We start from the raw sequence: 14426 nt of genomic DNA, 5'->3' as shown, positions 1-14426 counted from the left end.
TTAAGGTCTGGTACATGGAAATTCAAGATGTCTGTTCATAACATAGTAATTAAACATGGTGTTTAACATCTATGAACTGAAAATACGACAATATAGTATGGTGCACATATTTGCATAGGCACTTAAAATTACTTCCAGTGAGCATTATACTTCCTATATACAAGCAAGAAATTCCATTCTACCCATTTAAAATTTTTAATCTGCCTTACTGTTCTCTAGGGTCAGGACTTGTGCCTGCCCAAACTAATAATTAATAGAAAGCATTGCCACTGTGGAAAACATTATGTTTCCCCTGCATCTTCCCACCACTACTATTGCTGGGGGAAATACACTTTAATTTGCACTTGGGACATCATGAAACTAGCCTGTGGGAGTATAATTAATCTGTCTATGCTCTGTCCCAAGCAGTACCGCTCACTGCTATATGGTGCTAGACACATACTACCTTTTTTTAAACCAGTAAACAACGCTTTTAATGTCTTTCTGATGCTTTCCCTACTTTCACTTGCTGTCAGGCCTTGCTCTCTTTTCTCACACCCCTACTACCAGTGGAAGCTAGGAGGTGTCTGAATCAGTGTTTTCAGTGACGCTCAACAGCATGTTTTGAGTGTCTTCAAATGATTCATATTACCAGCTGGTCCTGCTATAGCTTCAGGACTCAGACTAAAAACAGAGAAAGTAGGTCAGCTGTAGAAATCCAGCCATTAAAGAAAGAAGAACATGACTGGACCTGCAGCTGTAGCAGAAAGAAGAACAGAATTCTCGGGTGTGATGAGACTGAAAGCTTAAGGACAAATATTTTCACTTCATTAACTATCCCTTTATATCTCAATAATTATTCCTGATGGATGATATTATTACATTTAAGAAATCTACTTATATTTTTAAGTAGAAGAATTGAGATAACTTTAAATAAAAATAGTGTAAAAATAATAACTAATATATATTCGGAAAATATTCCCGAACTGGGAAAAAATTATGTTGCCATTTATTATTACAGTCAAACTTCCCACTAAAATCAGAGAGTTCATGGATTTCCAGTTTAAACTAATTCAGCATTATTATTAAACTATTCATTTGTTTAGGTCAAACTACTCCTTATGGCCTTCCACAGTCATGTCATTGACAAAGCTGAGAGTACAGGTCTGTCAACATAAGACAGCACTGTGGAAAAAATTATGTTGCCATTTATTATTACAGTCAAACTTCCCACTAAAATCAGAGAGTTCATGGATTTCCAGTTTAAACTAATTCAGCATTATTATTAAACTATTCATTTGTTTAGGTCAAACTACTCCTTATGGCCTTCCACAGTCATGTCATTGACAAAGCTGAGAGTACAGGTCTGTCAACATAAGACAGCACTGTTGAAATTAGGCAGAAGAGATTTATCCATTAGTTAGGGAATCCTCTCTGCCTGGCTGATAAGTGATAAAATGCTATATTATTTTTCCTTATTGATTTATAATAGGTATTGCTAAGGAGATTTTTAGTATGAGTAAGAAACTATTTTGATTTTTTTTTTAATTTCCCCATTAGAAATAAACACTTATTAGAACGTGATTTAAAATATGTGGCAAAAAAAAGCATGGAAGCTTTGGACTTCATCCACCATTCTGTGCTTTTATAGTGTCGTAATTTACATTGAAAGGAACCTCATTTGGTCCAGCTCCTAGATTTAGCATAACAACAACTTCACTGAAGTCCTATAGGATCACGAATATTGCCTAAAGTATGTATCACCCCAAAGAGGTATTGTTTCAGCAGGAATGGAGCCCTGAAAGTAAAACAAGTATTTCCCCTTTCCTTCAGCCCAAGTCTACTATATGGTATATATGGTGGTGGTTCATCACCTACTCTAACATTCAAAGATTTTATTTTCTATTCTGTAAAATGGCAAGGAATAAAACGTGATCTACCTAGATGACTAATTTTACAAGTAATTGATTCTATGGAACCTATTAATTGTAGCTATAAATGTAATGCCAAAACATTTTACAGGCTTAAGCTACATATTTGTATTTCAAATAGAAACAAATAGCATAGTGTGCTGGAGGATCTGTTGTAGTACCTACATTATATAAACTAAATGAATTATAAATAATCTCATCTATGTAATACCTAATGTCCGACATTTTTAAAACAAAATCTTCATTAGGTTCTAAGGATCTGATTCAGTTGTTTTGGCAAAATTGGCAGCGGTGCTCCATAGTTACTAAATTTTACATTGTTAGACTGACTTACAAGCAGATTTAAAATAGGACTTAACTAATTTAGCAATTCATCAGTTTAATCATTAAATAAATCATTCTCATTCATAATGGACCTACTTTCTCCCTAATTTTTTCTTTACTGTTTTATTTTTATTCTGGTATGTTTTTAATCATCGTTCATCATCATACATGAACTGATTTTCATATTTTTCTTTCCTGAAGCCTGATTTTCCCCAAAATTCATTTGGGAATTAAATCAAGTCTCTTCCTTCTTCAAGTCTTATCTGCCACTTGCCTGAACACTACCAGCTTTTCTGTGTTCAGATACTCAGCTGATTTCCTGGTTTGAACATGTCTGCTTTTCTGGTTTTATATATAACCATCCAAATGAACATGCATACATCCCTGAGTTTTCTTTTATTTAAAAGTCTTAAAGTTACTTTCAATTAAAAATTTGCTCAGTAATAATAATTTGGACTGTTTATCCAGTAAACACGTAATAGAAAAAAGTTTGTTGTGTTTGATCCAATCAGTCATTAGAAATACTATGGATATGGTTTTGCAGGCATACATTAAGTAAATATTCTAAAAATAATTAATAAATGCTGATTTTTTTCTGGTTTTTTTTTTAGTTCGTTTTACCTGTTTGTTCTTCTTTTTCCCATTCTTTAAAGCTACCATTTGCTACTGTTTGTATGTTTCTCCTTCTAATTATGTTGATATTTTATCTTTCCTCTATACTGCTTTTCTTACTTGTTACTCTCAACAATTCAAAATGTGTAACACAGATATTAGAATGAAAATAGAGTGTTAAATTTAAGAAAGACTGATGAAGCATTTGTAAGATACTGGTGCCTGTGTTCTTACACGGTCTCTCTTTGGTTTCATTTGTACTCTAGGTGGTTGTGAATGCCCTCTTAGGAGCAATTCCATCCATTATGAATGTGCTTCTTGTTTGCCTTATATTCTGGCTGATCTTCAGTATCATGGGAGTAAATCTATTTGCTGGAAAATTTTACTACTGTGTTAACACAACAACTGATGAGAGATTTGATATCAGCCAAATCAACAACTATAGTCAATGTGAGGAGCTCATAAAAAACAATGAAACTGCCCGATGGAAGAATGTGAAGGTTAACTTTGATAATGTAGGCCTTGGTTATCTTTCTCTGCTCCAAGTGGTAAGTCACCACTCCTTAATTTCTATTTCTCTATCTCTGTTGTTTACTTGTAACAGTAAAAAGTGATTTTTCATTGTTTCTTTCATTTAGAAATCTTGTCTCTCACTAAGTGTGGGATAAATCCATGACAGAAATAATACAAAGTGTAGAGGCTATGCTGACTATGAGAAAAAAATCGTAATTCAAACCTAATTCACCTTAGCTGCATTGAATCTATATCAAGTACACCTACTTTGCTCATACACAGAAAATAACTTTTATATCAGATATTACTCATAATTGATAAAAGTTCTTAATAGATGCTGTGTCCTCTATAGTCAGATATTAGAATTTGCTTGCAATTCTCATATATGAATAAAACATACAATAGAAGGCAAGAGTCACCTATTAACATAGCACTGTGCTGGTGTTTATGATGAGCACTAAAGACACTTAGTCTTCAGCTCTTAAACTATGTTTCTGACAAGCCATTTTCCAGGAAAAGCATGAGGTAAACACCAGTGTTCTGCTTATAGGCTACATTTAAAGGATGGATGGATATCATGTACGCAGCTGTGGATTCTCGTAATGTAAGTATAGTCCCTTGACTCCATTTGTTTTGACTGTACGAGCTCCAAGATTTAAGAATGTAATTTTAACATCTTTCAGAAATAACAGTAAAAATGAGAGAACAAGGAGTTACAGTTTTGTAGTTAAAGAAAATGGAAACCATAGGAAAAATACAAGAGACAAAGCAGAGGAGCAGTCCTAAAAGATTCCATGTTCTTTATGGTGCAGTTGGACCAAAATTCTTCAATTCCACAGCAGACTTAACTATTGCCATGAAATGCCTTTTCCTCCTCTCATTATGTGCATTGAGACATTGTTTAGATTTGGAAATAGGCACAAATACACAGCTTAGACATGATTTTTGTAACACTGATCTTTTTTTAAAATTGAGACTTTCACTGTGCTCTGCAAGCCCCCTGACTCTTTTCTTCAGGGCACAGTTCCTATTCTTAACTCGGCCTGTGCATTTTCTTACCCTTTTGCCTTCCCCTTGCTCCCTTGGTGCAAGTTGTCCTCTAGTTCTAAGTAGACAACTGAATAAACTATACTGGTAAAGCTCCAACCTTTTTGGTAAGCTACACTCACAGCAGGAGGCCTGTTGTAGTATAGTAAATATGCATAGCTGTACCAAGAAAATATGCTTGCTCTAAACATGGCTTGGCTGCCTCTCTTCCATAATCCAGGGCAGTTTCCTAAGTGCCTATAGCAGTGAAAGCTCCACAAGCCCACATCAGGGGCGTCCCACGAGATCTACAGAAAAGGTTGCAGCTTTACGAGCTGGTGTTTCTGGTTGTCGATAGACTCAGACAGATGGTACTATACTAGTTTAAACCAATTGTGTCCTCAGTATTTATTCTAAGCTCATATAGGCCAGTTACATTTTTTAAAATGAAGTATCAAGTTTGATAGTAAAGTTCTTTGTCAAGAATGTAACTTCACAGACTGAAGATCAGTGGGATGGATACGTGGGAACTTGACCATAAGAAGCAAAGATCAGAGTGACAGAGCCTTAAATTCTGTCCAGCAGATATTTGATTCTGTGCTCACAGTTAAACTAAGGCTTAGTTTCTATGCCTTTTTTGTAGGTTTTGGATCAGCCTAAGTATGAAGATAACCTGTACATGTATCTTTACTTTGTCATCTTTATCATCTTTGGATCATTCTTTACCTTGAACCTTTTCATTGGTGTCATCATAGACAATTTCAACCAGCAGAAAAAGAAGATAAGTACTTCATCATTATTGTGAAAAGAAAGCTAAAAAAATGCTTATTTTTGGTCCACACACAATAACTTTATTAATAAAATATTATTTTTTTCATTTTATGATAAATTAATGTGCTCTGCATATTAAATACTTTAAATTACTAAAGCTTACAGTTTGGCTTGATGAGGGTTTGATGGACAAGTGACAACATATGTCTGTCCATGATTAGTGAAATACCCAATGTCATCTTTGTAAAGATGTGGATTTGGGGCTGGACTCTGTAACAGCCTCAAAAAGGCTAACCACTGAAATAGCTAAATGTAGCTTTAAAAACTCTTAGCTATACTACCTTCATGTCTCAAAGCTCAGCAGTGTAGATTTCTGAACTCTAATAATAAACATTGTATTATCTTTATTTGTACTCTCTTTAGTCTTCATATTTTGTCAACACTGCCTCAAAAGGTATCCGTGTTTCAGCTGCAGAACTTAACTAAATTATCTGGCTACACACAGTGTTATTGGAGTGGTGGAAGTGCTGTTGGATCCATGTGCTGAAATGGGTTGAGATGGAGAGAATTGGCTTTTTTTTCTACTCGTTCCACATAGTAGGATCTCCTGCTTCAAGTCCTGCCCCAGTGGAGGGAGAAGAAGAGGCTGCGAAATATGACCATCTGGATACCTTCTAATTCTCCTTTGGTATCATAGATGTCAGTTCTGAAATTTTGCCAAAATTTACTCTAGAGGAAAAACAAGAGAAGGGGATCAGAATATTTTATTAGTTTGTATCTCTGTAATAACTGATAGAATTTAGCAGAACAAAGAAAAAGCACCTCTCCCTCCTCTGTACCTCCCCTCTCCCCAATGAAAAGCAGAGGTCTACCAGAAACAATGCAAGTTCAAGAGCCTCTCAAAAAAAAATCCTAAATGTTAAGGTGGCATATGTAAAGCAATTCTTCTGCTACCAAACTACTAATAATCATGATAAAAGGAGATTTTTATGTCTGTCCTAACTTTTCCTACAGATGAGAATGCGAACAAGAGTGATTATTACTATTCAGTATCTTTGTTTATAAGGAATCAATAGAGATGCGTGATTGTAACCAGGTTTTGTCTCTTTGGTTTACTTTGGAGGTCAAGACATTTTTATGACAGAAGAACAGAAGAAATACTACAATGCAATGAAAAAATTGGGTTCAAAGAAACCACAAAAACCTATACCTCGACCAGCAGTAAGAATAAAAATCTTTCTTGTTATTTTTACCTTTATTTTAAAATGGGATTGTTTCAACTATGCTTTAGGCTGAATTAAGTTGTAAACTAAAAAACCAAGTGATAGAAGAAAAGCCTTATTCATCTGAAGTCCAATTTTTTTCTCTTTTGTTGTCTGAATATGGAAGACTCTTCCCTTCCTTTTTTCCCCTCATTTTCTCTCTGCTGATGGCAATGACATTTTATGTGGCATTTTTTCAAAACACTGGTTTGACTAGAACAATTAAATGTGACAGTGTATTTGTCAAAATATGTGAAAGCCTTAGGGCACAGGCTTTTTCAGTCATCTAGGACGACTCCGAAACTGCTGTATGGGCGGGCAAGTTACCATATCATTGCCTGAAAAAAAAGTTCTTTTGCCCCTCACATTCCTGTTGCACAATCCATACAATGGTTTGCTCTCCTGCACCCTAGAACAACAGAGCAGGATTTGGCTGGGGCAGAGAGTGATTCCAGTTCTGCAGTTCTACTTTGGATTGTGGAACCTGCTCAGTGATCAGTCCAGCCATCGGTAAATTCTCTATAGCTGAAAAAAGGAAGATATTGTTTTAAAGGTTATTTTGGTGGCATGAAGAGCACTGAACTTGGGGCTTGAAAACTTTATAAGCGTTCTGGCAAATGAAGTGCTATTAACTCTCAGCCTGCTCATCTCTCGCCCCTCCTGCTTATTTTTTTCAAATTTTGCCAAGCTAAACACTCCGTTAATAGTCTGTGTCACAAAAGGTTACAGTAAACTGGTTCAGGGTGGCAAAGTCTCCTTTGCAACTTCAAAAAAAATGCATCATGCATATTTTGAAATCATCCCTTTAATGCTTATGAACACAATAGTTGCATTTCTATTTAATTTGTGTTTACATGTACAAACTGGAAAATTCATACAAATGGAGGACTTCATGGAAGACATGAAATCCCCTTCATACTAGATTTAAATAATTTGTAGCAAATTCAAAAAAGACATTTTACCCATGCATATTGTAATGAATCTCATTTTTTCCCCCCCCAGAACAAATTCCAAGGCATGGTCTTTGATTTTGTAACAAAACAAGCATTTGATATCAGTATCATGATACTTATCTGCCTTAACATGGTCACAATGATGGTAGAAACAGATGATCAGAGTGAAGACATGGAAAACATTTTATATTGGATTAACCTGGTGTTTATTGTACTTTTCACTGGAGAATGTGTCCTGAAATTGATTTCACTTCGCCATTACTACTTTACTATAGGCTGGAATATTTTTGATTTTGTGGTTGTCATTATCTCCATAGTAGGTAAGAACAATTCATTTTTATGAAATGGCTAATTCTGTGGAAACTGAAACATTTTTGGCATGTGAAGTCTATTTAGATTTTGGTTCAACATTGTCACTAGAAAGTCTGACCACAATTTTTCTTTCTTCTGATTTCATATTATCCATAAAATAACTGAACAGCACGGTAAGAAATTTTTTAGCAATAGGTTTCATACACTCTCACTTTTCTGTTAGTTGAAATTAGATCTTTATTCTGAATTCAGTAGAAATTCCTCAGCACAGAAACAAACCCGTACATGAAAGGCAATTTTGATATAAACTAACAGTGGCAGTTGCAGGAAAAGCGTCGAGCAATCCAAAATCCAAGAGCGAAATCTGTGTGGGACTGTTGTTAGGCTAGCATGTAAGCACCCCAGACAGCAGGGTAAAGCCCTCAGCTTACTTCACAGTTTTGTTTGATCCTGAGAGGTTTTATGCCTGAGCTGGAGTGAGCAACCAGAGAAGCAGAGCTGAAGCAGATGTAGTAATAAGTACATAGCTCCACTAATCTTTACTTTATCTAGAGCAGAAAACCTGAAAGAACTTGAGTAAAAATTCTGTCATTTTAACTTCTCAGAACTCCTTAATATGCAAATTGCTTTTGCCATATTTGTATGGAAACAGGATGTAGTTATTTTTCTGCTTTGAGGCACATAATATAATGCTCAATTCTTCTACTCTTCAGTGAGTTCTAAGAAGCCTTTTTATTATCAGTTTGTTCATGTTTGGAATTGCTGTGTCATTAATACTAAATTTGCAGTCACGTTATATCATGTGTGATTAAGAAGTTGCAGTTCTCTTCAAACAGACATATTTTCTTTGAATACCATAACTTGATTACATGGCATTTTAATACTACTATAAATATGATCTTTCTTCAGATTAACTGATGAGATTATTTTTGTTACAGTTAAACAGAAAGCTATTCTTGTGGTCTCAGCATTTGCTAGTCCACGTACACTAGCTACCAGTTTGTCCTAAAACAGATTGATGTTGTGTATTTGTGTGTCTGTTTGCATACGTAGTCATACAGTTAATACTTAGAAATGTCATTGACGCAGTTTTCATTATCCTGCAAATTACTTCAGAATTTCTATTGGGATTTATGGGTTTCCAAAGCATACCAAACTGTAAAGGTTTTGTAAAAACAACTGAATGGCTAATTTCTAAAATCTGTTCAAATATCCTATTCTTCTTAAAGTTCTACAATGTTTGTAGGATAAATCCTTAGGAGTGGTTTTAAAATGTAATAATATTCTTCACTAATTTAACTTGTTTTTCAACAGGTATGTTCTTAGCTGAGATGATTGAGAAATATTTTGTATCCCCCACACTATTCAGAGTCATCCGACTTGCCAGAATCGGTCGAATCCTGCGTCTCATTAAAGGTGCTAAAGGAATCCGCACTCTGCTTTTTGCTTTGATGATGTCTCTTCCTGCTTTGTTCAACATTGGTCTGCTGCTGTTCCTTGTCATGTTTATCTATGCGATATTTGGCATGTCCAACTTTGCCTATGTTAAGAGGGAAGCTGGGATTGATGACATGTTCAACTTTGAAACGTTTGGCAACAGCATGATAAAGTCAACCGGGGAGCCCCGTGAAAGGCGACTGCGGCAACCCTTCCGTTGGGATTTTCTTCTTTGTCAGCTACATTATCATATCATTTCTGGTAGTGGTGAACATGTACATTGCTGTGATTTTGGAGAACTTCAGTGTTGCCACTGAAGAAAGTGCTGAGCCCTTGAGTGAGGATGACTTTGAGATGTTCTATGAAGTCTGGGAGAAGTTTGATCCCGATGCAACACAATTCATAGAATACAGTAAGCTATCAGATTTTGCAGCTTCGTTAGATCCTCCTCTTCTTATAGCAAAACCAAACAAAGTCCAGCTTATTGCAATGGATCTGCCCATGGTAAGCGGGGACAGAATTCACTGCCTTGACATCTTGTTTGCTTTCACAAAGCGTGTTTTGGGGGAAAGTGGGGAGATGGACGCCCTCAGAATACAGATGGAAGATCGGTTTATGGCAGCCAATCCTTCTAAAGTCTCCTATGAACCAATTACAACCACATTAAAACGAAAACAGGAGGAGGTATCTGCTGTCATTATTCAGCGTGCTTTCAGACGTCATCTTTTAAGGCAAAAAGTCAAGAAAGTTTCATGTATATTTAATCAGGATAAAGGTAAAGATGAGGAGGATCTGCCCATGAAAGAAGATATGATTATGGATAAACTAAATGAGAACTCGACTCCAGAAAAAACAGATATGACTCCATCCACAACCTCCCCACCTTCTTATGATAGCGTAACAAAGCCAGACAAGGACAAATATGAAAAAGACAAATCAGAAAAAGAAGATAAAGGTAAAGACAGCAGGGAAAGTAAAAAGTAACACAGAATTCTGTTTGTGATAAACTGTTTACAGCCTGAGAAAGTATGTATTTGTGTCAACAGGACTCCTGTAGGAGGTACATGCCAAACTGACAGTTTTTACATATATAAATATATATATAATTATATATATATATAAAAAAAAGGTCAGTGCCTATAACAAGACAGTGACCCCTCGTCATCAAACTGCAACTCTGTAAAACAGGGTAACACCTTGACAGGAGGTTGTTGTTTTCATTACCAGCTGACACTGCTGAAGAGAAGATAAAATGGCCAATCAGACTGTAGGGACCAGTTAAACAAAAAGGTGCGAACCTATGAATCCCTGTGTTTAACATGAAACACACAGTACAAAAATTGTATCCACTGCATTTCAACAGCCACATTTGCCATATTTTTACAAAAATCAGTGTTGGTGAACTTATCATTTTTTAATTCACAGGTTGTTTACTATTATATGTGACTATTTTTGTAAATGGGTTTTATGTTGGGGAAGGGGGTATGAGAACCAGGTGTTCTGCTCTCGGATTCTCTATAATGTACAGACAGAAGTGATTTGCATGAAGGCATGCTGCACTTGTAGTTCATGCATGGAAAAACATGACGTCGCACAAAGCAGCAGAGTCTTACTACTTCCATGTTTCAGGGTGGCTCTATATTTTGAGGTGCTTAATAACAGTGTCCGTTCTAGTATCTCATCCAGACAAATCTTAATGTGCCTGTAAAGTCCCATAGAGTCTACAATAATAGAACAGATGTTTTATTTTTTCATAAGTCATTTAACTGTAGTTGAACGAACTCTGGATAAAAAATTTACCGAGGGACAGAGTTCATTTTTAAGTATTCTTCTGTAGAAAACAGCTTACCTGAACTTGGGAAATTGAATTTACCAAAAACCTGCAAAACTTAAGAATTAATGAAGTTGTTCTGCTTCACCCTGCAGTATCGTTTAGCCATCTTCTGCTCTCAGCAAGGTTGACATTGTATGTGTTGATTAAAAAAGTACCGTCTGTGTAAATAGTTATTTTATCCCGTGGTGCATGTTTGAGCAAACAAATAATGACCTGTGCACAATATTTATTGCATCAAATATGTACCACAGTAAGTGTAGTTTGCAAGCTTTCAACAGCTAATATGAAGTATTCTGTACCATTATAGATAGTTTGGAAGCTATCACTGATGCATGTTTATCTTGCCTTTGCTGCTGTGATTTTACTCCTTCCACTGTTAAAAGTCTAATATGGGAAGCCATATCTCAGTGGTTAAGTGAAACAAATTGTTCAATCGGTCATCATTCTTTCATGACATCAAGCAATAGTTTGCAGCTATTTAAGAGCTTCTTGCTTTGCATTCTAAGATTTTAAGTGACTACTGTACGGTGTATAGTCAGACTGTACAGGATATGTTGCAAACTGCTTAATCTGTTGAAAAATACATGGATAGAATTTTCTAAGAAAATATAAATATTGTAAAAAATACCATTTTATTTTATTTTTCAGCGTTTTGTACATAAAATAAGAAATGAGAATTATCTTCAGGTTGATGTCACTGTCACTTTTGTTACTTTCTATCCATAGCACTTTTTAATTCAAGAACTTCACAAAATAAGAAACAAAGGAAAGAATGGGGTAGCTTTACGTTTCTGCTTTTTTATTAGTACTGTATTTTTGCACACATTTTAATGTGAAATAAGTTTCAAACTGAGTCCAAAATGCACTTGCTTCCAAATAGATATAACTTGTAATTGAAATGTGGTGGGGAAGATTTGTTTCAAACTCTAGCACTGCCTGCATCAGAAGTTTCAAGGTAGTCTTTTTATTCATGAAATCTTTACCAGTGTTTGTTTACATAGACTATTCTTATTCTTGTTGATTCATGCTGCACTAGAACTGTTCTAAATATAATATGGGATTCACAATGTTTTTTTTTCCACAGGAATTAAATAGCAAACTTGTATAATTGATCACATCAGGACATTTTGTGTTTCTTACACAAGCAAAAATTCGATGTTGACTCCTCCTTTTACAAAAATATTGACTTGTGTGTCGGTGAACTGCATGCAGGAAAATGCTATTACCATAAAGAACAGTAAACCACATTACAGTTGAGCCAAAAGAATAAAGACTTCATTTTTTATTGTATTTAATTGTTCTGTCTTTGTTTTCATCACTAAAAACTATTGGCTATCAAGAGGTGCTATGAAAATAAAATACGAATATATAAAATGTTAGAAATAAGGAGTAGTGATTAAAACTCATGATAGTAATAGATGCGCAAAAAGTAAAAAATTGAAGCCATATGCTTTCAGAAAGATCTTTAATATGATTTGCACTTACGCTCTTCAGGTTATTAATCCTATTTAAAACTATTCTGTAGTAGGATAATGTTTATGTGTACGTGATGCTTAAACCCCTTTTTCATGTCGGGTATTCTGAGACAACTAGAAAAACAGATGTTAAAGAAACGATCTAGCTATCGAGGCTGCAAACCTGTATGTATAATTTCAATGATATTTTACATTTGAAGTGAAGAATTATCTTCGTGTTATAAGAAAAATTTTCTTTGCTACGTAATCTGTAAAATATTTATTATTTTGCTTTAAGACTTGAGGGGTAGAAGTCAGAAACTTTGCTGGAAGTTTTGGTAAAGCATCAAATTCGTAGGGCTTTTTTAAATCTTAGGGTGCTGAATGCAATTATAGTGTGAAAAATACTATAATTTTAAACTTCTGTGGTGAATTTACAGACAGTACTTTTCACTGTCAGGGAGCTGGCATACACATCGAGTGATGCGTACATGCCCGTGGAAGGGCTGATACCAGAATGCAGAAGGTAGGTGTAGAACAGGCATTGCAAGAGTGGTGGCAGTGGAACTGAGAAGAATTTTGAATTTTGGGGGAAATGTAAGTATTCATTGTGTCAGTCTTGTCATGCAAATTACCTAATTATCTCCACTTTACAGAATCCCTCATGAGATGCTTGGAAGCGTGTTGGAAAAATGCCTGGTATCAAAGTATTTCTTTTTCCCCTAGCAGGGCTTCCTATACTTTTGAGACACAAAGCAATTTCCTGAAAAATTGAAGGACAAGAAATTGTCATTAGGCTTTCTTTTGACTATGGCGTATGACTATCTTCTCAATGCATTAAAATGAGATTTCATTTACATTGTTGCAAAGTCATCTGTGATCCTGTAAAACATGCTAAAATAGGTTCTGAATAAAATAGCATTTGTGACACTGAAAGCAGCAGAGCCACATTTTTAGGTAGCAATCACATTTGAGTGCTATTTTTAAAAAGAAATTTTCTCTGTTGTAAATGTGAAGTAATGCCTTGAAGGTAGGATACACTGAACAAATTAAAAGCTAAAGAAAACATGCACAAACTCTAATAATCTCATAGATGTGCAGCCTTAGATCTCTGTAGAGTATCGGGAAAACCAGACATACCCAATCATGTATGTGATGCGCAAGTCCTAGCTTTGGGTGTGGACCCCAGACCAGGAGCAACACTTCCAAATGGAGCAGTAAGCTGGTGCTCTTCATCTCTTCTCTCAGGAGTTTCCAACTACTAACGGTCTGTTGAGATTGTTTACTCCAAAAATGAGTACTGCTATACTAATGTAGCAAGCTCTTAGGCCGCAGCGTTGCAATTACATTTTTTACCTCTGCCTATGAGAAAACTTGTCAGGGTAGGGTCTAAGATGCGGAGGGATGAGAGAATCTGCACTTCTGCAATTTAAGGACCAAAGTTATGGCTGGCTGGTTGGTTTTGTGGAGGGAAAGGTGCGGAAGAAAATGCGGATACATTATTTGTATGAATTAGGCCATTCAGAAAATAATCAGTATGCTTCTTGCAGGGATTTATACTTAACAGAAGACTAGTACAATTTAAAAAAAATAATTACCTCAAAACTGACAAGCAGGTATGTTTCTGTTTGGGTTCCCCCCCCCCTTTTTTTTTTTAAACGTATCTGTAGATTTACTAAAAACACCTGCTAACACATCGAAAACCAATTACGCACAGGTTTATTCGCCCCAGCAATCTCCTGCATTTTACCCGCTGGGTTACAGGAGGACCCGCGCTCCCCCCCTCGCCCTCCGCGGCAACGGGAGCCGGACTGCGGTGCGCGAGAAACGAGGGTTCAGGTAGCCCCTGCTGGCCTTCCCCTTGCCGCTGTTTATGAAGCCGCAGCGAGCGCTCCGTGAGGCTGGGTCCCCCTAGGCCCCCTCCCGGCTCAGAGAGGGAGGCGAGGCGAGGCGAGGCGCACAGACCGGGCGGTGGTCGGTTGTCTCTTCTCCGCTGCCTGCCGGAACGCAGTTCCCGC

At 36.2% G+C, this 14426-nt stretch overlaps 1 protein-coding gene across 1 annotated transcript in view; it reads left to right on the top strand.

Moving 5' to 3' along the window:
* SCN2A (sodium voltage-gated channel alpha subunit 2) overlaps window positions 1-10104 on the top strand; it is a 56219-nt gene extending 46115 nt beyond the window's left edge. Inside the window, 7 exon segments of the mRNA XM_019470923.1 lie at window positions 3113-3394; window positions 3910-3963; window positions 5029-5166; window positions 6273-6377; window positions 7421-7691; window positions 8998-9289; window positions 9291-10104. Of these exon segments, the coding sequence (XP_019326468.1) occupies window positions 3113-3394; window positions 3910-3963; window positions 5029-5166; window positions 6273-6377; window positions 7421-7691; window positions 8998-9289; window positions 9291-10104 (1956 nt within the window).
* Window positions 10105-14426: the final 4322 nt, after the last annotated feature.

The sequence above is a fragment of the Aptenodytes forsteri genome, unplaced genomic scaffold (genome assembly GCF_000699145.1).
Source record: "Aptenodytes forsteri isolate BGI_AS27 unplaced genomic scaffold, ASM69914v1 Scaffold255, whole genome shotgun sequence".
Lineage (NCBI taxonomy): Eukaryota > Metazoa > Chordata > Aves > Sphenisciformes > Spheniscidae > Aptenodytes > Aptenodytes forsteri.
This window is presented reverse-complemented; position numbering and strand designations above follow the sequence as displayed.